This window comes from Mustelus asterias, chromosome 19 (genome assembly GCF_964213995.1).
Source record: "Mustelus asterias chromosome 19, sMusAst1.hap1.1, whole genome shotgun sequence".
Classification (NCBI taxonomy): Eukaryota; Metazoa; Chordata; class Chondrichthyes; order Carcharhiniformes; family Triakidae; genus Mustelus; species Mustelus asterias.
The window spans coordinates 4,368,073-4,394,908 of NC_135819.1; the positions used below are offsets into that span (position 1 = coordinate 4,368,073).

The window sequence follows — 26,836 nt, forward strand, 5'->3', positions numbered from 1 at the left end:
GATTGGGCTACATTCAAGACCTTTTGTTCTGTTGGAGAGTCGGTACAGACTTGATGGGCCAACTGGCCTGCTTTGGCACTGTAAGGATTCTATGATTTTCCAGCATTTTCTGGTTTTTGTTTCATTTGCAGTAATTTGCTTATAATTTGATTAGTCCCTGCACTGGACTCAATCTCGAGCGCACTGTAGCAGCCACTTATGTAATCTACAGGATTCACTATAGCAGCTTATCAAGTTGATTACAGCCATCACTCCTTCCTGCGGCCTCCATCACCCTTCTAAGTTACACATCATCTTGACTTGAACCAGAGGAAAGGCTTTTCTTGTAAATGCAGCAACTGATTACGATCTGTAAGACACTATTTGAAAGGATAGTGGAAAGAGAGAGACCAAATTTAAAAAGAGAATAGCATAACCACCTGCAGGAAAAACAATTGCCAAGACTAGTCATAATCATAGTCATAGAGGTTTACAGCGTGGAAACAGGCCCTTCAGCCCAACTTGTCCATGCCGCCCTTTTTTTTAAACCCCTAAGCTAATCCCAATTGCCCGCATTTGGCCCATATCCCTCTATACCCATCTTACCCATGTAACTGTCTAAACGCTTTTTAAAAGACAAAATTGTACTCGCCTCTACTACTACCTCTGGCAGCTTGTTCCAGACACTCACCACCCTCTGTGTGAAAAAAGTGCCCCTCTGGACACTTTTGTATCTCTCCCCTCTCACCTTAAACCTATGCCCTCTAGTTTTAGACTCCTCTACCTTTGGGAAAAGATATTGACTATCTAGCTGATCTAAGCCCTTCATTATTTTGTAGACCTCTATAAGATCACAGCCTCCAACGCTCCAGGGAAAAAAGTCCCAGATTATCCAGCCTCTCCTTATAACTCAAACCATCAAGTCCCGGTAGCATCCCAGTAAATCTTTTCTGCACTCTTTCTAGTATAATAATATCCTTTCTATAATAGGGTGATCAGAACTGTACACAGTATTCCACGTGTGGCCTTACCAATGTCTTGTACAACTTCAGCAAGATGTCCCAACTCCTGTATTCAATGTTCTGACCAATGAAATCAAGCATGTTGAAATGCCTTCTTCACCACCCTGTCCACCTGTGACTCCACTTTGAAGGAGCTACGAACCTGTACCCCTAGATCTCTTTGCTCTGTAACTCTCCCCAACGCCCTACCATTAACTGAGTAAGTCTTGCCCTGGTTCAATCTACCAAAATGCATCACCTCACATTTATCTAAATTAAACTCCATCTGCCATTCTAAGAAGACTAAGAAGAGAAAAGGCCGGGGAGAGGATCTAACTAAATTGCTCTTGCAGAGAACTGGCTTGACTAGCTGAATGGTCTCCTTGTGCACTATGATGTTACTCGATATCGCCATGACTCCATTGTTGCTCAGTCAACAGCCTGGAGTTTGCTACACAGCGCCACCATTGGTGAGGTCAGAAAGTGCAGAAGTTGGTGATTGGACTCTCCAAGTTACCCGATTGCTAAATATAATTTAAAAGTCTCAAGTTTTAAAATGATCATTTTGATATCGGCTTTCACCGCCCGGGTAGCCAGGTTCAAATCCTGACCAACTGCTGAGATTGCAATGACTTTAATCAGAATTGAGGTTGGCCTGTGAGAATATGAACTCCCTGATTTAAGGTGTGGAGGGGGGGCACGGGGAAGGAGGAGGACCTCCTCGCGAACCTGCTCCTGGACCTGACAAGGCGTTCCATCTCCAGGTCCAGGCAGCGGGCGATCGAGGGGGTCGTCCAACCTGACTGTCTGCCCCTCTACCGCGGCTATATTCGCGGCTGGGTGTCCCTAGAAAGGGAGCATGCGGTGTCCAAGGGCACAGTTGATGCCTTCCGTGCCCGCTGGGCACCCGCAGGGACTGGGGTGTATTACTGACCCCTTTAATCACATTTTAATTTGATGTTTTAAGTTTCCTTTCCGCTTTGCCTTTTGTTTCGGGCAGTTCCCCTCCAAATAGGGAGCTGCCCCTTTTGAGTTATCCCAAAGTTAATTTGATTTTGTTTATTTGATTGGATACAAAAAGATGTCCCTGATTAAGGGCCAAACTGATGGGCCGATCAGGGAGCCTCTTGCTTTGTACTTAGCCAGGAGTGTCAGTTCCTCTGGCACTCCTAGTGTCTACTACTAACTGAAAACACTCAGTATGCTGTTGTCGGACTTGTGAATAAAAGGATTTTGGTGAAGGGACTTCTGCCTCCGAGGACTTATTACAGAGCTGTAAGCGATCTTGTCGGTGGGGAATCTATGATGTGGCTTTGTGCATTCACTGTTTCTTGTGTCTACACGCTCTAACTTCCCCTAATTAATGATTCAATGGCAGGCTACAGATTCAGGAAATGAGGAAATTACACCCTGTCCTTTCTCTGATGTTGGGACAGTGTACAGGAAGCTTTCTCATATCTAAATTGTGCTGTACCTGCCCTGGGAGTGTTTTATGCTGATGCTGGAGCCTGGATTTCCTGCACAGCATTAGTTTACCATTTGCAATACCTGTTCAGTTTAGGTGCATGAGACTATCCAGAACACCCTGGCTTTTGAGCATGAACTGAAAGTGTTCCATGCCCCAGCCACCTAACTCGCGTCAGCTTGATGAGAATAAAACGTTAAATAGATTTTTTTAAAGAACAGCACCTCCCAAACCCTATCGGGGGAATTTTACCATCCCACCCGCCACGGGAATTCATCATAGAATGCCTACAGTACAGGAGGCAGTCATTCGGCCCATCGAGTCTGCACCGACAACAATCCCAACCTATCCCCGCAACCCCACACATTTACCCTGCTAATCCCCCTGAAACTAGGGTCAATTTAGCTTTGGCCAGTCAACCTAACCCGCACATCTTCGGACTGTAGGAGGAAACGGGGGCACCCGGAGGAAACCCACGCAGACACGGGGAGAATGTGCAAACTTCACACAGACAGTGACCCAAGCCGGGAATCGAACCCGGGACCCTGGCGCTGTGAGGCAGCAGTGCTAACCACTGTGCCACCGAGCCACCCCAATTGTAGCAGGCAGAGGGCGGACCATGCAAAGGTCCGTGAAAAACAGAAGTATATTTCTAAGACAGGATCGTGTGCGACTTGGAGGGAAACTTGCAAGTGACGATGTTCCCTTGAGCCAGCTGCCCTTGTCTTAGGCAATAGGATTCATAGGGCAGGATTTTCCAATTTTGGAGTGAGCGTGACTGGAAAATCCCGCCCTATGAATCCTATTGCCCAGGACAAGGGCGGCTGGCTTAAGGGAAAACCATCACTTGCAAGTTTCTCTCCAGGTCGCACACTATCCTGGTTTAGGAATAGACTTCTGTTTTTCAGTGTTGTTAATCAAAATATCTAATGACGCTATGGGAGTACCTTCACAACACTATTTGAATGGTTTATCACCACTTTCTCGAGAACAATAAGGGATGGGTAATAAATGCTGGTCTTGCCAGCGACACCCACATCCTAAAAATGAAGGGGAAAAAAAATGCAGCTTGTGGTTTGATGGCTTCCTTCAGAAACCACACTGTAAACCTATTCATCAGTATCTGCTGCCCACATCCGGCCCAGTCGCTATTTGCACACATGACCTGAATGAGACAATTTTACCTCTTGAGTAAGACTCAGAGTGAGCAAATGATGCAGCTCATCGCCAGCTCCTAACCCCCCTCCCTCCCTCAAAAGCTCCATCAAAGAAGTAAGCCTGAGCAGCAAAGGACACTTTCCATCGACACAAAGGGAAAAACCAAGGACCTCACGGGTAACCGATAACCTCATGAACTGGAACTTAATCAGCTGGAGAGCTATGCCTTGATGGCTAACTTCCACAGACACAGTTCAAGAGCTATCGACTAGAATGTTCGACTTCAAAGGAGCCTTTCCAGTCTCAAACTTTTATCTGCGTCCTCCAGCGTAAGAGCAAAAGATAAATACTGTGGATGTTGGAGATCTGAAATAAAAACAGGAAGTGCTGGAAAAACTCAGCAGGACTGGCAGCATCTGTGGAGAGAGAAAAAAAACAGAGCGAACATGTTAACACCGTGTTTCTCCCTTTGAAGATGCTGCCAGACTTGCTCAGTCTGTCGAGTACACAGATTCCTCATTAGCTCGCACTTCTCAAAATTGTGCGAAAAGGTTGTTATTTACAAATTCAGAGCTCGCCTGAATTCTTTCTGGACACAATTAGTCCCACCCTGGAATGCAATGCAGCAACAATAAAATAGAAAATTGCACTGCGTGTGATGGGAGCAGTGGGAAAACAGGTCAAGCCTAAAGCATGTCAGTGGCAGAACAACGGAGTCAAGATTTTTTTTCTGTCCAGCTTCAAGAAAACAAACATGAAAACAGGCTACAAAACACTCACTGTCTGGAATTCAGCATTTCCTGCCAAATCACACAAAGATTTTTGCAACCTAATGTTAGTACAGTAGCCCAGGGTCCCGGAGAATCATTCTTAGGCCATGATGGAATGTAACAAAACCTCCATTCTTCTCCAAAGCAAACCGAGCAGCGAGGACAATAAAAACGCAGCAAGGACAATAAAAACGCAGCGGGGGGGGGGGGGGGAGAGTGCGCATAATGGGTTGCTCACTGACCTTTCACCTCTGGGACCTGGAATCAAAAAATCTAACCAAAACTGATGGGACAAAAATCCTCTCTGTATGCCGGTACTAAGGCTCTTAAGGGAAGAGAATGCCGGCAGTCCAAAACTGTCCCTTCTCTCTACAAATAGATCAGCCATGGTCTTATTGAATGGCGGGAGCAGGCTCGAGGGGCCAGATGGCCTACTCCTGCTCCTAGTTCTTAGAACAAAGAACAGTACAGCACAGGAACAGGCCCTTCGGCCCTCCAAGCCTGCGCCGATCACTTTTACCTATCTAAACCAACTGCTTATATCCCTCTATTCCCCATTTGTTCATATGCCTATCAAGATAAGCCTTAAATGTGGCTAACGTATCTGCCTCAACCACCTCACTTGGCAGTGCATTCCAGGCCCCCACCACCCTCTGTGTAAAAAAAACCTCCCCCGCACATCTCAACTGAACCTTTCCCCTCTTATCTTGAACTTGTGCCCCCTTGTAATTGTCATTTCTGCCTCTGGGAAAAAGCTTCCAACTGTTCACCCTATCCATACCCCTCATAATTTTATAGACTTCTATCAGGTCGCCCCTCAGCCTCTGTCTTTCCAGAGAGAACAATCCCAGTTCATTCAATCTCTCCTCATAGCTAATGCCCCCCATACCAGGCAACACTAAAGGCTCTTAACCTAGTCAGCACTAAATGGTAAACTCATTCATGTTAATTGGTGCATTACTGACTTGACTGATTTGATGTGGAGATGCCAGCGTTGGACTGGGGTGGGCATAGTAACAAGTCTCACAACATTAGGTTAAAGTCCAGCAGGTTTATTTGGAATCACGAGCTTTCGGAGCGCTCCTCCTTCATCATATGAGTAGAGATGAAGGAGCAATGCTCCGAAAGCTTGTGATTCCAAATAAACCTGTTGGACTTTAACCTGGTGTTGTGAGACTTTTGACTGACTTGAGGAAGGTTGTGTTATAAAGGAACACATGGAGAGGAAGATAAATCATCACAGGAGGAGTGAAAGAATATAAATCATCAATGTGAACCATGTGCAAAATCTGCTGGGCATCAGGCTAAGTTTAAGTAGTGGTTTCAGTAAGAATGTAGTATTTAGACTAACCCATTGATGTAAATATATTGGTTCGCACCAGTTAATCATATGAGAAACCCTTCATGTATACACCTTTCATATACATGTATGCACACACAAATACACACAGAATTGAAGGTGCAGCTAGTTTATGAATAATGCTCTTATGAGTGAATCTGAATTCCAATTTCTGTATGTGGATTGCTGCTACTCAAGTGGTTAGCTCCTTGTACTGTTGCATTTTCCTATTGGCACAGCTGACTCTTAGCTTTTTCTTTTCCTCCCATACAACAATCTGGCACAGTCTCAGCGTCATGTGGGAACAGCTGTATACTCACCAATTGATGGGAGCCGCTGCGTTTCTTGGACAGCTGTGGTGAACTGCTATATTGGCTGGACACTTGCTTTCTGACTTCAGCTGCCACGGTCCTGCAAAGGGAAACACAATTCAAATAAGTTCCCAACCATGAGAATCTGGCTTTGTGCCCACATGACAAGGTCAGAACTCAGTGAGCCAATACCCGGGGGTTAGGGCTCTCTAAGATGATCACTAAAACTTCTGACATGAAGCCACACCTAACAGCGAAGCACTTTGTGAAGGCCTCTCCCTTCTCCAATATTATAGGCACATACTTAGCACGACTCAAAGGCCTCTGCAGTAGTCCAATCCTTAAGAACAGGGTCGTGATCCACTTCCATGCATCTTCCCCTACACTGGATGCAGTGCTGCACCTAAGGAAGTGTAGCAGTTAGAAGAACTCACTTATAGAATCCCTGCAGGCAGAAGAAGGCCATTCAGCCCACCGAGCCTGCACCGACAACTATCCCATCCTGACCCTATCCCCGTAACCCCACGTATTTACCCTGCTAACCCCCCCTAACCTACACATCTTGGGACATTAAGGAGCAAGTTAGCATGGCCAATCTACCTAACCTTTACATCTTCGGACTGTGGGAGGAAACTGGAGCACCCGGAGGAAACCCACGCAGAATGCGGGTGGGAGAATGTGCAGACTCCGCACAGACAGTTGCCCAAGGCCAGGATTGAACCCGGGTCCCTGGCGTTATGAGGCAGCAGTGTTAACCACTGTGCCACCCGTCCCCTTATCTTTCCCCTCCCAAGACACTGAATGAAACATAAACACTGGCGTAGACCAGTTGTGCCAAATGGCCTGTAGCTGTTGTGTAAATTCCACGCACTAAGCTCAGTAAATCTACAGCCACGCAGAGATCAAATTATCACAATATAAATTATAGGATACAACCCTAAAAGGGTTAAGAGGACTCTGCGTGTATATATCCATAAATCATTAATGGTGACAAGACAGGTTGGGAGCGCAATTAGTAAAGCATGCAGCATCCTAAGTTTTATTAAATGCAAGCATGTTGTGTTATATATAGAACACTGGTTCAGCCTCAATTTAAGAAAATCAAATCTAGTTCTGGATGGTACACTTTAGGAAGGATGAGAAGGCATTAGAAATGGTGCAGAAAAGATTCATGAGAATCTTGACCCTGGCTGAACCCAAACATAGTGTCCATGAGCAGGTTAAAGTAAAGTTTATTTATTAGTCACAAGTAAGGGTTACATTAACACTGCAATGTAGTTACTGTGAAAAGCCCTTAGATTATTACTGAGCAAGTGTCACTTGATAGTGCTGTTGAAGACTCCTTTCATCACTTTACTGGTGATCGAGAGTAGACTAAAGGGGTGGTAATTGGTCGGGTTGGATTTTTGTTTCTTGTGTACAGGGCATACTTGGGCAATTTTCCACATTGTCGGGTAGATGCCAGTGTTTTGGCTATACTGGAACAGCTTGGCTAGGGGTGCGACACATTCTGGAGCACAAGTCTTCAGGACAATTACAGAAACATTGTCAGGGTCCATAGCCTTTGCAGTATCCAGTGCCTTCAGCCGTTTCTTGATATCACATTGATGAATCAAACTGGCTGAAGTCTGACACCAGGGGGGCCAAGATGGATCATCCACTTGACACATCTGGCTGAAGATTGTTGCGAATGCTTCAGCCTCATCTTTTACACAGATGTGTTGGGGTCCTCCATCAGTGGGCGGCACGGTAGCGCAGTGGTTAGCACTGCTGCTTCACAGCTCCAGGGACCTGGGTTCGATTCCCAGCTTGGGTCACTGTCTGTGGGGAGTTTGCACATTCTCCTCGTGTCTGCGTGGGTTTCCTCCGGGTGCTCCGGTTTCCTCCAAAGATGTGTGGGTTAGGTTGATTGGCTATGCTAAAATTGCCCCCTAATGTCCTGAGATGCGTAGATTAGAGGGATTAGCGGGTAAATGTGGGGATATAGGGGTAGGGCCTGGGTGGGATTATGGTCGGTGCAGACTCGGTGGGCCAAATGGCCTCTTTCTGCACTGTAGGGTTTCTATGATTCATTGAGGATGGGGATAAATGTGGAACCTCCAAGTCCAGTGAGTTGTTTAATTGTTCACCACCATTCATGGCTGGATGTGGCAGGACTGCAGAGTTTAGGTTTGATCTGTTGGTTGGAGAATCACTTTGCTCTATCACTTGAGGCATAAGCTGTTTGGCACACAAGTAACCCTGCGCTGAAGCTTCACCTGGTTGAGACCTGATTTTTAGGTATGTTTGGTGCTGCCCCTGGCATGCCGCCCTGCACTCTACATTTGTAGGAAGGAATGAATGAACGAGGCCATGTAGAACTTTAACAAAATGGTTTTATTCAATATGCATGAGGGAGAGCAGAACTCGTGGCTGTAACTACAGCTTGCTTCCGAGCTACTCTGCTAATCATCGGTTCTTCCATATTCTTATACCTTTTCGCTTTACAAAGTACTACCTTTCAATGAGGTCATTAGATTGTTACTTTGAATTGGTTACAGTTCTGTTTTTGATCACATTATGCAGATCCATTGTCTTGGGTGCTTTAGCTTTAATCACTTACTGGACATCTCCTGGTTACAATATCAATGCATTGTGTTTGCCAAACTGACTTTGATGGGATGTTAAGTTTTCAGAGGCATAATGGTTCCTCTAGACCTTTTGGAACCTTGATAATTGATATCAATTCTCATATGGTTGTTGTAACCTTGGAGCAGTACCACCTGGGGTGTGACTGTTTTAGTACCATCTGAGATATAGTTATTTGTATTTTGTCCTGTCTGCCTGCAGTGAGTATGGATGCAACAGTACTGTCTGCTTAACCCTTTCCATACACTCCTCTCCTGCTGCAGCTCACACTCCCTGGGTTTTGCCCTACTACATTGAACCAGGGTTGGTGGCAATGGTAGAGTGGGGGTTATGCTGGGTCATGAAGTTGCAGATTGTGCTGGAGTACAATTCTATTGCTGCTGATGGCCCACAGTGCCTTATGGATGCCCAGTCTTGAGCTGCTAGATCTATTCAAAGTCTATTCCATTTAGCACGGTGGTAGTGTCACACAACACGATAGAGGGTTATCGTCAATGTGAAGGCAGGACTTTGTCTCCACAAAGACAGTCCAGTGTAAACTCCCACCGATACGATCATGGACAGATGCATCTGTGGCAGGCAAGTTGGTGAGGATGAGGACAAGTAAGTTTTATTCCTCTTATTGGTTCCCTCATCACCTGCCACAGTCCCAGTCTAGCAGCTATGTCCTTTAGGACGTGGCCAGCTTGGTCTGTGGTGGTGCTACTGAGCCACACTTGATGATGGACATTGAAGCCCCCTGACCCAGATGACATTCTGTGCCCTTACCACCCACAGTGCTTCCTCCAAGTGTGTTTAAGATGGAGGAGTACTAGTTCATGAGCTATGGGGGGAACCATATCAACAGGAGGTTTCCTTGCCCATGCTTCCTGCAATAAGGCATTGGAGGTAGAAGTCCCTTCACCAAAATCCCTTTATTTACCAACTCTAACAGCAGTACACAGAGTGCTAGCAGTCTACCTCCGGGGGTCCAGAGGAACTGACGCTCCAGGTTAAGTACAAGGCAAAGACTTCCTGATTGGTCCATCAATCGGATCCTTAATCAGGGAGCTCATGCTCCAATAGGCCAACCTCAATGGCCTGATTGAAGTCATTACACTTCCTTGCCTATACACTGTATAACTGTCTTGAGGAGGCAGGTTCAATTGTGGCATTCAGGAAGGAATTGGGTTGTTTTCTGAAAATGAAGAATGTCAGGACTATTACCAGGCAGGAATAATTTACATCTATAATAATGACTAGGGAGAAGCAAGATGCGGGGTCACTTTTAACATTTAAGAAAAACTTGGACGGGTTCATGGATGAGAGGAGTGTGGAGGGATATGGTCCAAGTGCAGGTCAGTGGGACTAGGCAAAAAATGGTTCGGCACAGACAAGAAGGGCCAAAAGGCCTGTTTCTGAGCTGTAATTTTCTATGGTTCTAATACTAGTCAGGAGATGATCTTAGTCTGTTTGGTATAGATCTACATCTTGCTAAGTCATTGCATCAAATATTTAACCATCATCTTGTATAGGATTAACAATGAACCAGGGGATGCCACACCTCTACAACTGGATGATAAAATGCACACTTCCCAATCATTAATTAATTAACTCGATTTAAATTCTGGATCAGCATCCAAATGAAAGTACTGTTCCAGCATCAAAACAGAACTCAATGCCCACTTTTCCCAAGTGCTACCTTGAGATTCCTAATTGGTGCCATGTGGTTCTCCCACCAACTTAACCATAGAACATAGAACAATACAGCACAGTACAGGCCCTTCGGCCCTCGATGTTGTGCCGAGCTTTGTCCGAAACCACGATCAAGCTATCCCACTCCCTATCATCCTGGTGTGCTCTATGTGCCTATCCAATAACCGCTTGAAAGTTCCTAAAGTGTCCGACTCCACTATCACAGCAGGCAGTCCATTCCACACCCCAACCACTCTCTGAGTAAAGAACCTACCTCGGACATCCCTCCAATATCTCCCACCATGAACCTTATAGTTATGCCCCCCAGTAATAGCTACATCCACCCGAGGAAATAGTCTCAATTCAACTTCCCAGGAACGGAGCTGGATCTGTGTCAGCGCTGGGTACAGTTCCTGTGACATCGCCTCTAAGGAAACCTAGGCTCCACTCCAGCCTCAGACCCAGCTACAATGTCCTTCTAGAATCTCTGACACGGTGGCACAGTGGTTAGCACTGCTGCCTTACAGCTCCAGGGACCCGGGTTCGTTTCCCGGCTTGGGTCACTGTCTGTGTAGAGTTTGCACATTCTCCCCATGTCTGCGTGGGTTTCCTCCGGGTGCTCCGGTTTCCTCCCACAGACACGCTGGTTAGGAGCATTGGCCGTGCTAAATTCTCCCTCAATGTACCCGAACAGGCGCCCGGAGTGTGGCGGCTAGGGGATTTTCACAGTAACTTCATTGCAGTGTTAATGTAAGCCTACTTGGGACTGATAAATAAACTTTCACTTGGTACCCTTTGTGAGGAACCAACATCTGTATTTGACTGGCATATGCAATTAACCACCTTTGTCACACTGCCATATATTTTATTTTGTTCTTCCAATCTTCTTCTTCCTTGTGAAGTTGCTGAAACTTGTTGGATGATAGTTCAGTGGGTGCCAACAGCCCGCCAGTACCGTGCCAACATAGTTATTCTTTCATTATAAGCCTCGGCAGTAGATGCCAGCAGATTGTGTGGTGCACCTAAACTTTGAGCCCGCCTTCCTAAATAAAAATCAACCCACATTTGCCAGTAGACTTCACTGACTGGAAGCAATGACTGTTCCCTCCAACAATACCTTAACAAAATGAGAATACCTGTGTCTCAGCACTATTACATGTAGTATACGTTCATGCCCGTAAAAAAGTAAAGCCTATTTATTAGTCACAAGTAAGGCTTACATTAACACTGCAATGAAGTTACTGTGAAAATCCCCTAGTCGCCACACTCCGGCACCTGTTCGGGTACACTGAGGGAGAATTTATCACGGCCAACGCACCCTAACCAGCACATCCTTTAGACAGTGGGAGGGAACCAGAGCACCCGAAGGAAACCCACGCAGACATGGGGAGAACGTGCAAACTCTGCACTGACAGTGACCCAAGCCGGGAATCGAACCCGGGTCCCTGGCGCTCTGAGGCAGCAGTGCCAACCACTGTGCCACCTTGCCGCCCCAATGACTGCCCTTAGAATGGAACAGCCAGTATTTTGGCCACTTCCACTTTTCATCGAAGACATAACTCGCCAACTCCACAGCTTAAAGTTAAAAGTTTGTCTATTTATTAGTCACAAGTAGGCTTACATTAACACTGCAGTGAAGTTACTGTGAAAATCCCCTAGTCGCCACACCCCGGCATCTGTTCAGGTACACTGAGGGAGAATTTAGCATGGCGAATACACTTAACCAGCATGTCTTTCGGACTGTGGGAGGAAACCAGAGCACCCGGACAAAATCAACACAGACATGAGGAGAACGTGCAAACTCCACACAGACAGTGACCCAAGCTGGGAATCGAACCTGGTACCCTGGCGCTGTGAGGCAGCGGTGCGAATCACTGCGCCACCGTGCCGCCTGCAAATAGCTCCAGGTTAAATGGGCTGGATTTGTATTTAAAATACTATCAAAAGCAGAACATGGCCACTTTCATTTTGACCAACGAGACTGACAACAATATGATGTACTTTAAATAGGAATTCAGCAATAATTTCTCATTCAACGGGTAAAAGTGTCTTCCCATCTCTCTGACACCCTGGCATATAAATAAAGAGTTTAGCCTCTCTGTCAACTCACATGGGACCATCGTAAGGACAGAAGCCAATCATTTGCAATAATCCCTGACTGGTTAAGAAGTGTGCACTGACAATGCAGAAACGGTCGAGAAGGTTCACTCCAGGTGCTGTCTACATCCTAATTTCTGGTGTTGTGGGAAAATCACCACTCGGAGTCAGACTTAAAGATTCAACACGCAGTTTTATCGGACAAAGCTTTGGGAGAAGCGCTGGGCTCTCCGCAGTGCGCGCAGTCACCTTCTCAACTTTACAGTGCCAGTTGAGCATCTTTATACACTTTCAAATAATGGTCAAGTACGGACATCAGCAGTTATCACATCGTTATATAGAGTAGATAGATTTATGCATTTATGTTCCCCATCAACGACTGATCTCGTTATCAAAACTCATTGTTTTGGTTCTGCTTTATCTTAAGCAAAGATGTCCAAAGATGTGTGGGTTAGGTTGATTGGCCATGCTAAAATTGCCCTTAGTGTCCTGGGATGCGTAGGTTGGAGGGATTAGTGGGTAAATATGTAGGGATATGGGGGTAGGGCCTGGGTGGGATTGTGGTCGGTGCAGACTTGATGGGCCGAATGGCCTCTTTCTGTGCTGTATTTCTAAGATCTAGGATAAGATAAGCAGCTAAGGTGCCTCAAGGTCCGATGTGTTTCCTGCAGCAATTTAAACACCAACAGGTTTTAACTTGCTGTGCAATGTCTGTGCCCAAGTCAGCACATCTTAATGTCTTTTCCCAGAGTCCATTTTGTGCCAGGTAACCATCTTGTGTCCTTTAATTTTGATTTTACTCCAACACTGGCTTGTGGCAGTTGGTAGCCCAGTAAGGAAGCCTTGGTGGCTGATAATTGGTATCAGGAGCGCGTACACAGGGAATCACTATTTCCATGCCCCTCAAATGTTGAGGGCAAGTCAGGCATTCCGCATATAAACAAACAGCCCAATTAAGTTCAAAGTCCGCCAAAACAGCTTCCTCAACCACTTAACTATTCTGCAAACTATTCTGCAATAAGAATCTCCACCAAATGAAACTGCCTTGTCTCTGAGGTATTGGTTATAATTGCACCATTTCCACTTACTGCCGTGTTAATTTCAAGATCCTTGAACGTAAATCCCTCCATGGACGCAGCCCACTTCACTTCAGTGTTAATTCTGTGTGTTTGGGCCCGTTTCCAGACAGATACTGGCTGCCACACCTGTGCTGCTAAGCTGGCCACTTTAGAATCATAGAATCCCTGCAGTGCAGAAGGAAGCTATTCAGCCCATCGAGCCTGCACCGACAATAACCCCATCCAGGCCCTATCCTCGTAAACCCATAAATGTACCCTACTAATCCCTCTGGCACTAAGGGGCAATTTAGCATGGCCAATCCACCTAACCTACACATCTTTGGACACTATGGGGCAATTTAGCATGGCCAATCCACCTAACCTACACATCTTTGGACGCTAAGGGGCAATTTAGCATGGCCAATCCATCTAATCTACACATCTCTGGAGATTAAGAGGCAATTTAGCATGGCTAATCCACCTAACCTCCACATCTTTGGACACTTAGGGGCAATTTAGCATGGCCAATCCACCTAACCTACACATCTTTGGACACTAAGGGGCAATTTAGCATGGTCAATCCCCTAACCTGCACATCTTTGGAGTGTGGGAAGAAACCGGAGAAAGCCCACGCAGACACAGGGAGAATGTGCAAGCTCCACACAGACAGTCAATCCTCTGTGACAGGCGTAATGGTTAGGTGCATTGGCCATGCTAAATTCTCTCTCAGTGTACCCGAACAGGCACCGGAGTGTGGCAACTAGGGGATTTTCAGAGTAACTTCATTGCAGTGTTACTAATAAATAAACTTTAAACTTAGAGGAATGGTTTGCTGTCACTCACTGCTGAGATTCAACCAAAATGAACGGCAAGATACTGAAGAGGGAAGGATCTCACCAAACATTATCCGAACAACAGTCATCAACTTCATGAGAGTTGGGATGAAAATGAGCAAAAGAATGACACAGCTAACTGACTCAGACACAATACTGGCTCTATACTAAAAGTGATCCCAGACATTTGATTTGATTTATTATTGTCACATGTACTGGTATACAGTGAAAAGTATTGTTTCTTGCGTGCTATACAGACAAAGCATACTGTTCATAAAGAAGGAAATGAGAGAGTGCAGAATGTAGCATTACAGTCATAGCTAGGGTGTAGAGAACGATCAACTTAATGCGAGGTAGGTCCATTCAAAAGTCTGATGGCAGCAGGGAAGAAGCTGTTCTCGAGTCGGTTGCTATATGTCCTCAGACTTTTGTATCTTTTTCCCGACGGAAGAAGGTGGAAGAGAGGTGGAAGAGGTGCGTGGGGTCCTTAATTATGCTGGCTGGTTTTCCGAGGTAGCGGGAAGTGTAGACAGTGTCAATGGGTGGGAGGCTGGTTTGAGTGATGGACTGGGCTTTGTTCACGACCCTTTTACTGACAAATGACTGTGCCAATCAACTGAACATAAAACAACTAAACAAGTTACCCTGGAGAAAAATACAATTCTTCATTAGTGAGCCAGTAGGTGTGAACATGATACACAAAGACCGGGGGACTGAGGCACTCAAATCCAGTTCTACAGGAAACAGCTGATGAGACTTTGAAAGGAGAACTAAACACTGAATAAGAAATGCTTTACTTTGAAATGAACCGTCATTGAAGCTGGCTCATTTTTATGATGGGTTCCTGTATTTGCATATCTCTGGTTTTGAATAAGACCGAGTCCAACTGTTCTACTTCATTCGACTTGTGTGCAATTACACAAATTAGAGGTGTGCCTGAAGATTTTAAAGGATCCAAGATGACAGTGCCTGGGGTTATTACAACTGTCATTTCAAGTTGCAGAACCATGTGTAATTAGGTGCCGTATAATTGATGTTGTATTTTGAGCACTAACTAATGTGGGTTTGTTAGTGATGAGGAACTCTGCTGCCAGGTCCAATGAGAAAGCCGCCATTGAAACAAGAACACGGTTGTCCAAAACTCTTGTCATAATTGGTCTGCTTTAAGAATTGTAATTACAGAGGATTACCAGATCTGAGTGAGTCAAAAGGATACAACAGCCACCTTTGTGGCAGACATTTCATTTTGCAATTCTTTTAAGTTTTTTTCCTCTCTCTCCTCAAAAGGGCACCAGCCCCTCCCTCATACTTCTCCCCGGTGTCATTCCTCATCTGAGCCTCAGCAGTGACCAAAGAATCCCTACAGTGCAGAAGGAGGCCATTCAGCCCATCGAGTCTGCGCCGACTCTCTGACAGAGTATCTTAGCCAGGCCCATTCCCCGCCCTATCCCCCTAACCCCACACATTTACCACGGCTAATCTGTCTAACCTGCACATCTTTGGACACTAAGGGGCAATTTAGCATGGCCAATCCACCTAACCTGCACATCTTTACAGACCCTAAGGGGTAATTTCCATGGCCAATCCACCTACCCTGCACACCTTTGGACTGTGCGAGGAAACGTGGAACTTTATTCTGTATACCTCATACCGATATTACTTAATGGAGAGCAAACATTAAACAAGCCGTCTTGAATTTGACTTTTCCATCTTGCCCATTTACTTCTAATAATTCCGTCAGTGGCAGTGTGGAATCGACCCCTCAAACAGCAACTACTGAAAAAACTTCAATAGCGATAAGACACTGGGGACACTGACATATCCTCGGTACTCCAATCATTAATTTTTAAAAAATCTACAACCTTAGAATAGACCATTAAAGTAACCAATTTAGCGCTCTGATATTCCTGCGGTTTTCCTTTGATAGTGTCACGTTGACCCCACACAGTCCAGTCGAAGATGCAAGCAATACAAACAGAAACACCACATGGAGAATGAATCGATATCTTTGAACAGGATCCCCCAGGAAATGGTGATGAAAATCCTACATGCTCATCTTTATGCTGTATAGACGCATAAAGACAGGAAGATGCGTTTCAATACCACAGCAGCTGGACAAGGCCCAGCTCAGCAGCCGTCCTCAGTAAAGAAAGAACTTGCAATTGTATTGACACCAAGAAAGAAAACACAACACGGCATTTGTAGAGCAGGTATCACAACCTCAGGAGGTCCCAAGGTGCTTTACAGACAACCATTTTGGAAGTAGGCATTGTTGTAATGCAGGAAAATGGAGGAACCAATTTATTCATAGCAATCTCCCAAAGACAGCAATAAGGTAATGACCAGATCAGTTGATTCTGACTGAGGCATATGCACTGGACAACAGACAGAAGAGTTAGGAAAGTTATGACATAGTGCTGTGATATCTTTGTTTTAAAAAAAATTCCATTTATACAGCGCCTTCATTTACATAGAGCCCCTGTCTATATCAATGGGGATGGAGTGGAAATGGTCGAAGTCTTCAAGTTTCTCGGTGTTCGGATCACCAGCAACCTGTCCTGGTCCCTCCACGCTGACGCTATGGTTAAGAAAGCCCACCAACGCTTCTACTTTCTTAGGAGGCTAAGGAAATTTGGCATGTCCGCTATGAGTCTCGTCAATTTTTACAGGTGCACCATAGAAAGCCGTTTTTCTGGTTGTATCACAGCTTGGTATGGCTCCTGCTCTGTCCAAGACCGCAAGAAATTATAATGGTTCATTAACAAAGCCCAGCCCATCACGCAAACCAGCCTCCCTCCCATCCATTGACTCTGTCTACACTGCCTCGGGAAAGCAGATAGCATAATCAAGGACCCCACGCACCCCAGACATTCTCTCTTCCACCTTGTTCTGTCAGGAAAAAGATACAAAAGTCTGAGAATACATACCAGCTGACTCAAGAACAGCTTCTTCCCTGTTGCCCATCAGACTTTTGAATGGACCTACATTATACTAAGTTGATCTTTCTCTACACCCGAGCTATGATTGTAACACTACATTCTACGCCCTCTCCTTTCCTTCTCTATGTACGGTATGCTTTGTCTGTATAGCGCGCAAGAAATAATACTTTTCATGGTATCCCAATACATGTGACAATAATAAATCAAATCAAATTTCATAACCTCAGATCATCCCAAAGCACTTCACATCCATTGAGCTATCTTTGAAGTGTAACCACTATAGAAGAAATGCACCAAGTTTATTTCAGCATAGAAAGCTCTCACAAATAGCTGTATGATAACCAAACAATCATCCTTTATAAAAAAAACATTGATTGATGGATAAATATTAGCCCGAACATCAGGGATAACTCCTCTGTTCTTCTTCAGAATAGTGCCACAAAGGGCCCAGGAGAGGAAGAGGAGAGAATGCACATGGTGGGAATCAGTAGGGCCCTTGCCTGCACAATGGCACAGTGGTTAGTGCTGCTGCCTCTCAGCGCCACAGACCCAGGTTCAATTCCCGGCCTTGGGTCACTGTCTGTGTGGAGTTTGCACATTCTCCCCGTGTCTGCGTGGGTTTCCACCGAGTCCTCCGGTTTCCTCCCACAGTCCAAAGATGTGCAGGTTAGGTTGATTGGCCATGTTAAATTGCCCCGTTAGTGTCCCAAGATGTTAGGTTAGGGGGGTCTGCATGGGATTATGGGGATAGGGGCTGGGTGGGATTATTGTTGGTGCAGGCTCGATGGGCCGAACTGCCTCCTTCTGCACCGTAAGGTTTCTATGTTTCAACGGTGCTCATAAACAAGAGTGCAGTGTGTGTTCCGCTTCTGAACAAAATTCCTGTGCTTGAGATCTGACTATCCTGGAGCGAGAGACTGAGTCTGTGACCATTTGTTTTGACAGCCAGGGTGCACCCTGGGTGATGTAGTCAGTGTCCGCCCTTGGCTGTGCCCTTACCCTTCCAGCGGTACTTAAAGGACGCCACGTGCTATTTTCAGAGCAAGCTCTCCTCCATGGGTAACTGAAATGGCTTCACCTGAGCTTGATAGAGTGAAGATGCGGTATGTACTGTGAGTTTTTTAAGTTCCTCTATTACACCCCTGTTCAATTTCCTCTGATTTATTACAATGTTTTTAGCATTGTTCTAGTTGTTCTATTCATGCCTGACAGGTTACATGGTGACTAGTGGCCCGTTACTGTTGGGCTATTACTCTTTTATCTCTCTCCTGCTTTCATTTTATTTCTTTAATGAATTGCTGATTGTCTAATATCTTAATTACTACCACAAGTCATGTCATGCACTATAATTTATAAAATTATTTTCTCTGTTTTACTTCTAAAGTCAAATACCATTGCTATATATGTGATATACATAAAATGCTCTTAGCAACTATATTTCCAGTTCAATTATCTAACTCCTCTCTAAATTATTTTTTCATTTGAATCGGTCATATGCACACTATTTCAAAACAAACTAAAAGCAAGGTAATCATAAATCTCTTGATGGTGCGTAGCCTTGGGTCAGGCCCTTTCTGACCTGACCTTCTGCCCCTTGATGGTGTGGCATGAGCCTGCAGGGAAAGCACATGAACCCTGAGACTGGGAGTGAGCCAGACACAATCAATCAATCAATCAATCAATCACGCACGCACGCACACATACGCATATTCACACACACATGCAGACACGTATGCATACGCACGCATGCATATACAGAGGCCCACACAAATACGTATCTCCCTCCCCAAAAACCTATCCACACACTCACCCACACTGAAAGGCAACCAGCTACCCCCACTTTTGTATGAATTCCGCCGAGGCCAACTCGGAATGTGCGTCACCTGTGGCAAACGCAAGGTCAGTGTCGATTAAACCCAACTCCTTATGTCAAGAAACCCCGTCAGGCAAATCCAAGAAATAATAATATTTTGCTGCTGGTAGTATTTTGGTCTCCTGCAACTTTCCCTTTATAAAAAATAAGCTTTACAGGAAATTTCATAAAAGCAGGGTGGAAGATTGCATGTAACAGTAATGCCACAATAACAGTTTTTTTTCTCATGAGACACATCTGGAGCAACTCAACTGCCCAGTTGGTGTGAAACAGGATTTACTTTCTCTCCAAACAAATGGAAAAATGATAAGGAACGTGGATGAGTTCATGGGTAAACTTGCCAAATTTGAGTTTTAAAAGCCTGCATCCCAACACTCTCACATTTATAGAGCCAACTTTTATTGACTAAGGATTCAAGTATTCATAATGCCAGTGACACGTCCAAAGACAACAACAGAATCCACTCCGAGCACCACAAACCCTGAAGCTGCTTTCCCTTTAGCTCACGTACCCCGAGTTGGTAGCTTTAGGGCTAACCAGAGTCACAGCAAAAGCGAGCAGGCTTATTACAGCCATGTTGGGTTTGCTCAGATTTTAGCCTGCCATATAAAAACCCGTCTATTGAATAAAGTAAAGTTTATTTATTAGTCACAAGTAAGGCTTACATTAACACTGCAATGAAGTTGTTGTGAAATTCCCCTACTCGCCACACCCCGGCACTGAGTGGTCACTGCCAGGTGACCGTATAATGCAACTGAAGTGGGACAATGGTGCAATAAAGCCATGCCTGTGCCTGACTCAGAACACAGGAAAATGAGAGGGAAAGGCAGCCAAAGGAGGACTCACTCATTTGTGAAGTTCAAGATTATCCTGAGCTTCTCAGATATGCCATAAACAGAGAGATGCATCCCTGGGGCACTGACACAACAGAAAGGCGGCACGGTGGCACAGTGGTTAGCACTGCTGCCTCACAGCGCCAGGGACCCGGGTTCAATTCCAGCCTCGGGTCACTGATGTGTGTGGAGGCTGCACATTCTCCCCATGTCTGCATGGGTTTCCTCTGGGTGCTCCGGTTTCCTCCCACAGTCCGAAAGATGTGCAGGTTAGGTGGATTGGCCTCCATGCCAAATTGACCCTAGTTTCGGAGGGGAATAGCAGGGTAAATATGCGGGGTTGCGGGGATTGGGTGGGATTGTTATCGGTGCAGACTCGATGGGCCGAATGGCCTCCTTCTGTACTGTAGGGAATTCAATGAAATGGCTGTGGCTACCTGTTAAGATGTGGAGATGCTGGCGTTGGACTGGGGTAAACACAGTAAGAAGTTTAACAACACCAGGTTAAAGTCCAACAGATTTATTTGGTAGCAAAAGCCACAAGCTTTCGAAGCCTTAAGCTTCTTCTTCAGGTGAGTGAATTCTCACCTGAAGAAGGAGCCCAAGGCTCCGAAAGCTTGTGGCTTTTGCTACCAAATAAACCTGTTGGACTTTAACCTGGTGTTGTTAAACTTCTTGCTACCTGTTAAACCAGTTCCCAGGAAATGTGAGTCAGACTGAGAGCTTTTCTTCTTACCGGTAGGCTTAGTTTTACAACAGAAACTGATTCATTGGGCCTTCAAACCCACCTAACATCTAACCAGCTCACCGTGAGAAAAACAAATGATTTGCTTTAACTGCTTTTAAAAGACCATCTGTGACACATGAGAAGCCAATCAGGAATCTGGCTCAAGCCTCCTAAAGTCACACAGGATTTAGTGGCTTCTTAGCAACATATTCCGAACATGAATAACTGGTAACTCAAAACGTCACCCCTTCCAGGAAACTAGTCACAGACCCTATGATTTCTCGTATGAAGCAATACTGCTCAGATGAGAAAAAAGCCTGCACTGGAATTCCCATAAGTTTCTTTGGCACAACCAGCAGTGCAATTCCATTCCCGCTCGACATCAATCTCTCGAGGAGGGAGGAGGAGGAAAGAAAATTGGCCTTCAGTTTTTCTTGCTGAAAATTGCAGCTCCAGGATTGGATCAGAGTCTGTGTGCAAATACGGGGCCTTTTTGTAACTTCCCACAAACACAATCCACGGTGAGTACCGTTGTTCAGACTGCAGTGTCAGTAAACAGGGGCATTCACTCACCTAACGTACAAGTTGCTCATATCATTTCTCACCTCCCTCCCAACCCTGTTAGTAGGGTTTAAAATCAGGTTCTAACCATTGACAATAGAAAGCTAAAGAGAAAATGCTGCAAAATCTCAGCAGGTCTGGCAGCATCTGTAAGGAGAGAAAAGAGCTGACGTTTCAAGTCCAGATGACCCTTTATTTTAGACAATAGAAAGCTAGCTGGTAAATACTCTGTGAGGACATAAAGAGATACAGACAAGTTAAATGAATGGGCAGCAAAGCAGCAGATAGAATGTAAAGTTATTTTATTAGTGTCACAAGTAGGCTTCCATTAACACTGCAGTGAAGTTACTGTGAAAATCCCCTAGTCGCCACACTCTGGTGCCTGGTCACGTACATTAAGGGAGAATTTAGCACGGCCAATGTTCCTAACCTGCTCACCTTTCGGGGTGTGGGAGGAAACCGGAGCACCCGGTGGAAACCCACACAGACACGGGGAGAACGTGCAGACTCCGCACAGACAGCGACCCAAGCCGGGAATCGGACCCTAGCGCTGTGAGGCAGCAGTGCTAACCACTGTGAGTGCAGGTGAGAACGAGACTGCAGCATTCATGGGCCTGGATAGACCCCTCCACTATCCGAGCTAGGGTGTGGATACTGTCAGAAAGCTCCTTCAGTGCGAACCACTGTGCCACCATAATGTGATAGTAAGAATAAAAAAGCAAAACATTTTGTGAAAGGCTTAAATCTTGTCAATATTGATGTTCAGTGTACAATGGACACAGATAGTTAGCAGGTGCAGCAAACAATTAGGAAGGCAAATGATGTGTTAGTCTTTATTGCAAGCTAAAATTGCACAGGGCTTTGCTATGACCACACCTGGAGCACTGTGCACAATGCTGGCCTCCATACTGAAGAAAAGACAACTTCCTTGGGAAGGAGGGACCCCAAAAGTTTGCTGAATAGTTTCCCGCAATGAAGGTTCTCCTATGATTAAAGGCTGAGTAAATTGGGCCTATATTCTCCGGAGTTTAGAAGAATGAAAGGCAATCTCATTGAAACATACAAGGTTCTGAGGGAGTAGACACGGAGGTTGTTTCCCCGGCTGGGGAATCTAGAACATGGGGGGAGCACAGTCTCGGGATAAGGGGTCAATCATTTAGGGCTAATGTGAGGAGGAATTCCTTTACTCAGAGGGATGTGAATCTTTGGAATTCTCGACCCCAAGAATGCTCCATCATTGAATATATTTAAGGCTGAGATTATTTTTCTCTCTCAGGTAATCAAAGAATACGGGGGAAGCGGAGTTGAGGGCAATGATCAGCTTTGATTGCACTGAATGGTGGAGCAGGCTCATGGGGGCCGTTTGGTTTATTCCAGTTCTTATATTATAACTATCTTTTTAATTTATTTTGGGTGACGAACTGGTTAAAAAAAAACGATTTCCTCCTCAAAGCTAGAACTTAATTCGAAAGTTTTGCACATTGTAAAATCGGGACCAGAGATATAGACCAGAATCTTACCGCTCTGCCTGCCACGGGAATCGGAGCGGGCAAGGGGCAGACCATGGAAAGGTCCGTTGACGTCGGGTGAGATTTTAGGGTTACAGGACGAGCCAAGCTGTAAAATCCTGCCCTGGATCACAGTGCATTTGTGGTGTCTGTGAACGCAGTGCGCTAGGGGGTGAAACATTCTGTAATCGACATCATCTCTACATGTGAGGAAAATAGGGGGCTGTGGCAATTTGCTTTTATCTTTAGGGAATCACACGAGGACCATGTCTTTTTATTGAGCAGCCTGCACCAGACTTTCATTCCTGGTTGGATATGCCTCAAAGACAACAGTGAATGAACACGCACTGATGGTCCCGGCAGACTGCGGTCTCAGGCTGACCCAGGTCACATTTGACGGAAACAAGACCACAACTGTTTCCCCTCAAAGTAATCTCCCAACAATTTTAATATCCCACTATCAAAGTGGCAGCTAAGCAACTGGCACCATAACACTAAGCATTGCTTTTAACTGAATTAAATAAAACTCTGATGATAAGCCCCAAGTGAATTGTCAATTTGCTTGATTATCACTTTTTCCCCTTGATTTGTTGACTTTTACATTCAAGATCATTTAAAAAAATTTTTTATCTGTTTCTTTGAGTTTTCACAGGCAATTTTGTACTGATTTTCTAACCCTTTTTACACTCAAAATAAAAGCTGAAAAGTCCAGGCAATAAACGAAAGAGATTTTAAATGATTCAAAGATGTGCAGGTTAGGTGGATTGGCCATGCTAAATTCATCGAATCCGTACAGTGCAGAAGGAAGCCATTCGGTCCATCGAACATCAGACACTATTCAATTTAGCATGGCCAATCAACCTAACCCGCATATCTTTGGACTGTGGGAGGAAACCGGAGTACCCGGAGGAAATCCTCACAGACATAGGGAGAACGTGCAAACTCCACATAGACAGTGACACAAGCCAGGAATCAAACCCGGTCCCCGGCGCCGTGAAGCAGCAGTGCTAACCACTGTGCCACCCCATTGTCCCTTAGTGTCCAAAGATGTGCAGATTAGGTCATGCGGTTGGAGCAGCACGGTGGCACAGTGGTTAGCACTGCTGCCTCACTGCGCCAGGGACCCGGGTTCGATTCCCGGCTTGGGTCACTGTCTGTGTGGAGTTTGCACGTTCTCCCCGTGTCTGCGTGGGTTTCCACCGGGTGCTCCGGTTTCCTCCCGCAATCTGAAAGACATGCTGGTTAGGGTGCATTGGCCATGCTAAATTGCCCCTTCGTGTCCCGGGATGTGTAGGTTCGAGGGCTTAGTGGGGTAAATATGTGGGGTTGTGGGGATAGGGCCTGGGGTGGGATTGTTGTTGGTGCAGACTCGATGGGACGAATGGCCTCTTTCTTCACTGTAAGAATTCTACGAGCTCTTTTGCAAATGTCCAAATGACAGATTTAGAATAAATTTCAGATGCAAGCATTTAACGTGGTTCATCTTGTATGTGGAGAAGTGGGTCGGACTACAGAGAAAGAGGAGTGTGATGCAACTATCACCTGTGGGCACAGGAAGGATACAAAGGCAAAAGCCATCTTCCCCTCCTCATATTTAGAAGAAAAAGGGCATTCATTAATTTCAAATAAATGGTCGAACATTTCAGCCATTAATTGAAGGAATTAGACAGCATCCCACTAGCACTCAGTCCTCATACATTGACTCACTGGGTTTAGTAAACTGTCTAGTTCATTCAATTTCACACACTCTATTCAACTAATCTATTGCACCGATCAGACACTCAGCCTGTGTCAGACAGTCTCAATTGATTTTTCAGCTGACCATGAGGGTCACTGGGCTATTTAATCATCGGGGGATTCACAGTGGAGTCTGATTCTATATCCTTGTACACACTGGACCACGGGTAAACATCAAGACTAGAAACTCTGGTGATTATAGAAACATAGAAAACAGAAGGCCATTCGGTCTTGCAAGCCTGCTCCGCTATTCATTTTGATCATGGCTGATCATCGAATTCAATATCCTGACTCCCCCCTTCCTCCCAATATCCCTTGATCCCTTTAGCCCCAAGAGCTATATCTAATTTCTTTGACGTTTTGGCCTCAGCTACTTTCTGTGGTAGTGAATTCCACAGATTCACCACTCTCTGGGTGAAGAAATTTCTCCTCACCTCAGTTCTAAAAGGTTTACCCCTTATCCTCGAACTATGACTCCTAGTTTTGGACTCCCCTACCATCAGGAACATTCTTTCTGAATCTACCCTGAGATCCTCTCTCACTCCTCTATCATATATGCTCCAGTGAATATACTCCTAACTGACTTAGTTTCTTCTCATATAGCAGACCTGCCATCCCAGGAATCAGCCTGGTAAACCTTCGCTGTACTCCCTCTATAGCAAGGACATCCTTCCTCAGATAAGGGCACCAAAACTGCACACAATACTCCAGGTGTGGCCTTACCAACGCCCAAAACAATTGCAGCCAAACATCCCTATCCCTATGCTCAAATCCTCTTGCTACGAAGGCCAACATACTTCTTCTGTAGTCCAAAAGCAACTGAATGAAGGATCCCAAGCGAGGTTCCAATCGAGGCTAAAACTGCATTGATTTGTGCTCGGGGAATTTCTTGTTTGTGTGGTTAAGTACGACACTGAGCAGGAAGTTTCAAGCCAGCAGGAAAGCTCAAAATACCGGACTCTTCCATAACAATTCTTCCAATTTTGGAAGTGAATGAGTTAACCATGGGAAAAAGTCACTGAGGAAGGATCCCGGACAATGTGTTCTGCTCAACTGTTATCAGTCAAGCTGCTGGCAGGAAACCACCGCTTGCTTCCTGCCATTCACAGCCTTGGTTTATCATGGCCACCATCTGTGGCAACATCAAGACACTGAATCTGTTGAATTAGCTGTGTGGGTGTGTAGTATGCCCCAGAGCAAATCCACGGCTTCCACTGTGTGTGAAGACGGTCAGCAATCAATCAATGAGAGCTCTCCTGCTTAGGTTAAAACAGGAAGGAGATCCCAACACCCTGTACGATTTGGAACAGAGAATTCAACAGGACAGAGATCATTTTTGATTTCAGCCACAAACTGCTTTTATAATCGGTGTCATTAAGTTTGGGTTCCAGGAGACCACTACTCGTGAACAGTTTCTCGGCATTTCCGCTGCTGAATCCAGTTCCCATATCTCAGATTCCATGGCCTCCATTCCAGTTCAGTGGGTGCTGAGATGGATGATATGTCCATGCAGGATGGGTGGGGCTTGAAGGGTCGAGTAAATGGTTGTTAGAGGTTTGTGCACTCCCTTCAACACCTCGACTTTGTCTCTGCAAGTGCTCAACAAGGTCTCTTGTGACGATACTGTGCCTTTTAAGAAATGTATTTCTGTCATGTCTCTTGTGCAGGATTTTTCAGCAGTCAGTTCCGTGCACTCAGTGTCGCTTTGACTGTACCTGGCAGCCCATGTTGTTACTGCAGCAGAATAATTGATCTCAATTGCTGAGATGTTTGTTTTAATCTGGACTAATGCAGAGTTGTTAGTTTAGTGTTTTCCCCGAGGGTTTTTCAGAGTGGAACCTGATTTGAGTTTTGACAGGGAAAGGTCATGTGACTGGGCAGGACTAGGCTCACAGAGAGAAACCCGGCTCAGTTGCTCAGTTTGGGAGCAGTAGGGAGAAGAAATAGCTCTCTGTCTGTCTTTTTCTCTCTCTGGACTCGGAAACTGGGATCAGCCAGAAAATTAGTCTCTTTCTCTGAAGTTCTGCTGCTTGAAGGAAGATCTTTCTCTGGAAACTGCTGTATGGGAATCAGAAGGCAGGTATCTTTCTGTATCTGTCCAGTGGGGTTAAAAGGCTGGAAATCTGGCATCTATTATATCTATTTTTGCTGCTAATGGGCTCTGAAGTAGGATTCATGTCAATGGGGATATTGCTTAAATTTGAAACTATAGAGATAGATAGCGGTTAAGAATTATACTTTGTCATGTTTAAGTATTAAGTGATGTTAATTCTTTTGTTATATTGTAACTGTGTTCTTAAATAAAGTTTGTTTTAATAAAAACTATCTAGTGGGTCAATAGAATT

The 26,836-nt window shown here is 45.2% G+C and overlaps 1 protein-coding gene across 6 annotated transcripts in view; it reads right to left on the minus strand.

Annotated features, from left to right (window-relative positions):
* Positions 1-26,836, minus strand: part of dock6 (dedicator of cytokinesis 6) — a 226,535-nt gene that overhangs the window by 157,256 nt on the left and 42,443 nt on the right. For all 6 annotated transcript variants that reach the window (XM_078234904.1, XM_078234903.1, XM_078234901.1 and 3 more), the window contains exon 2: positions 6,033-6,123. In XM_078234904.1, coding sequence (XP_078091030.1) covers positions 6,033-6,123 — 91 coding nt within the window. The remainder of the gene's footprint in view (positions 1-6,032; positions 6,124-26,836) is intronic.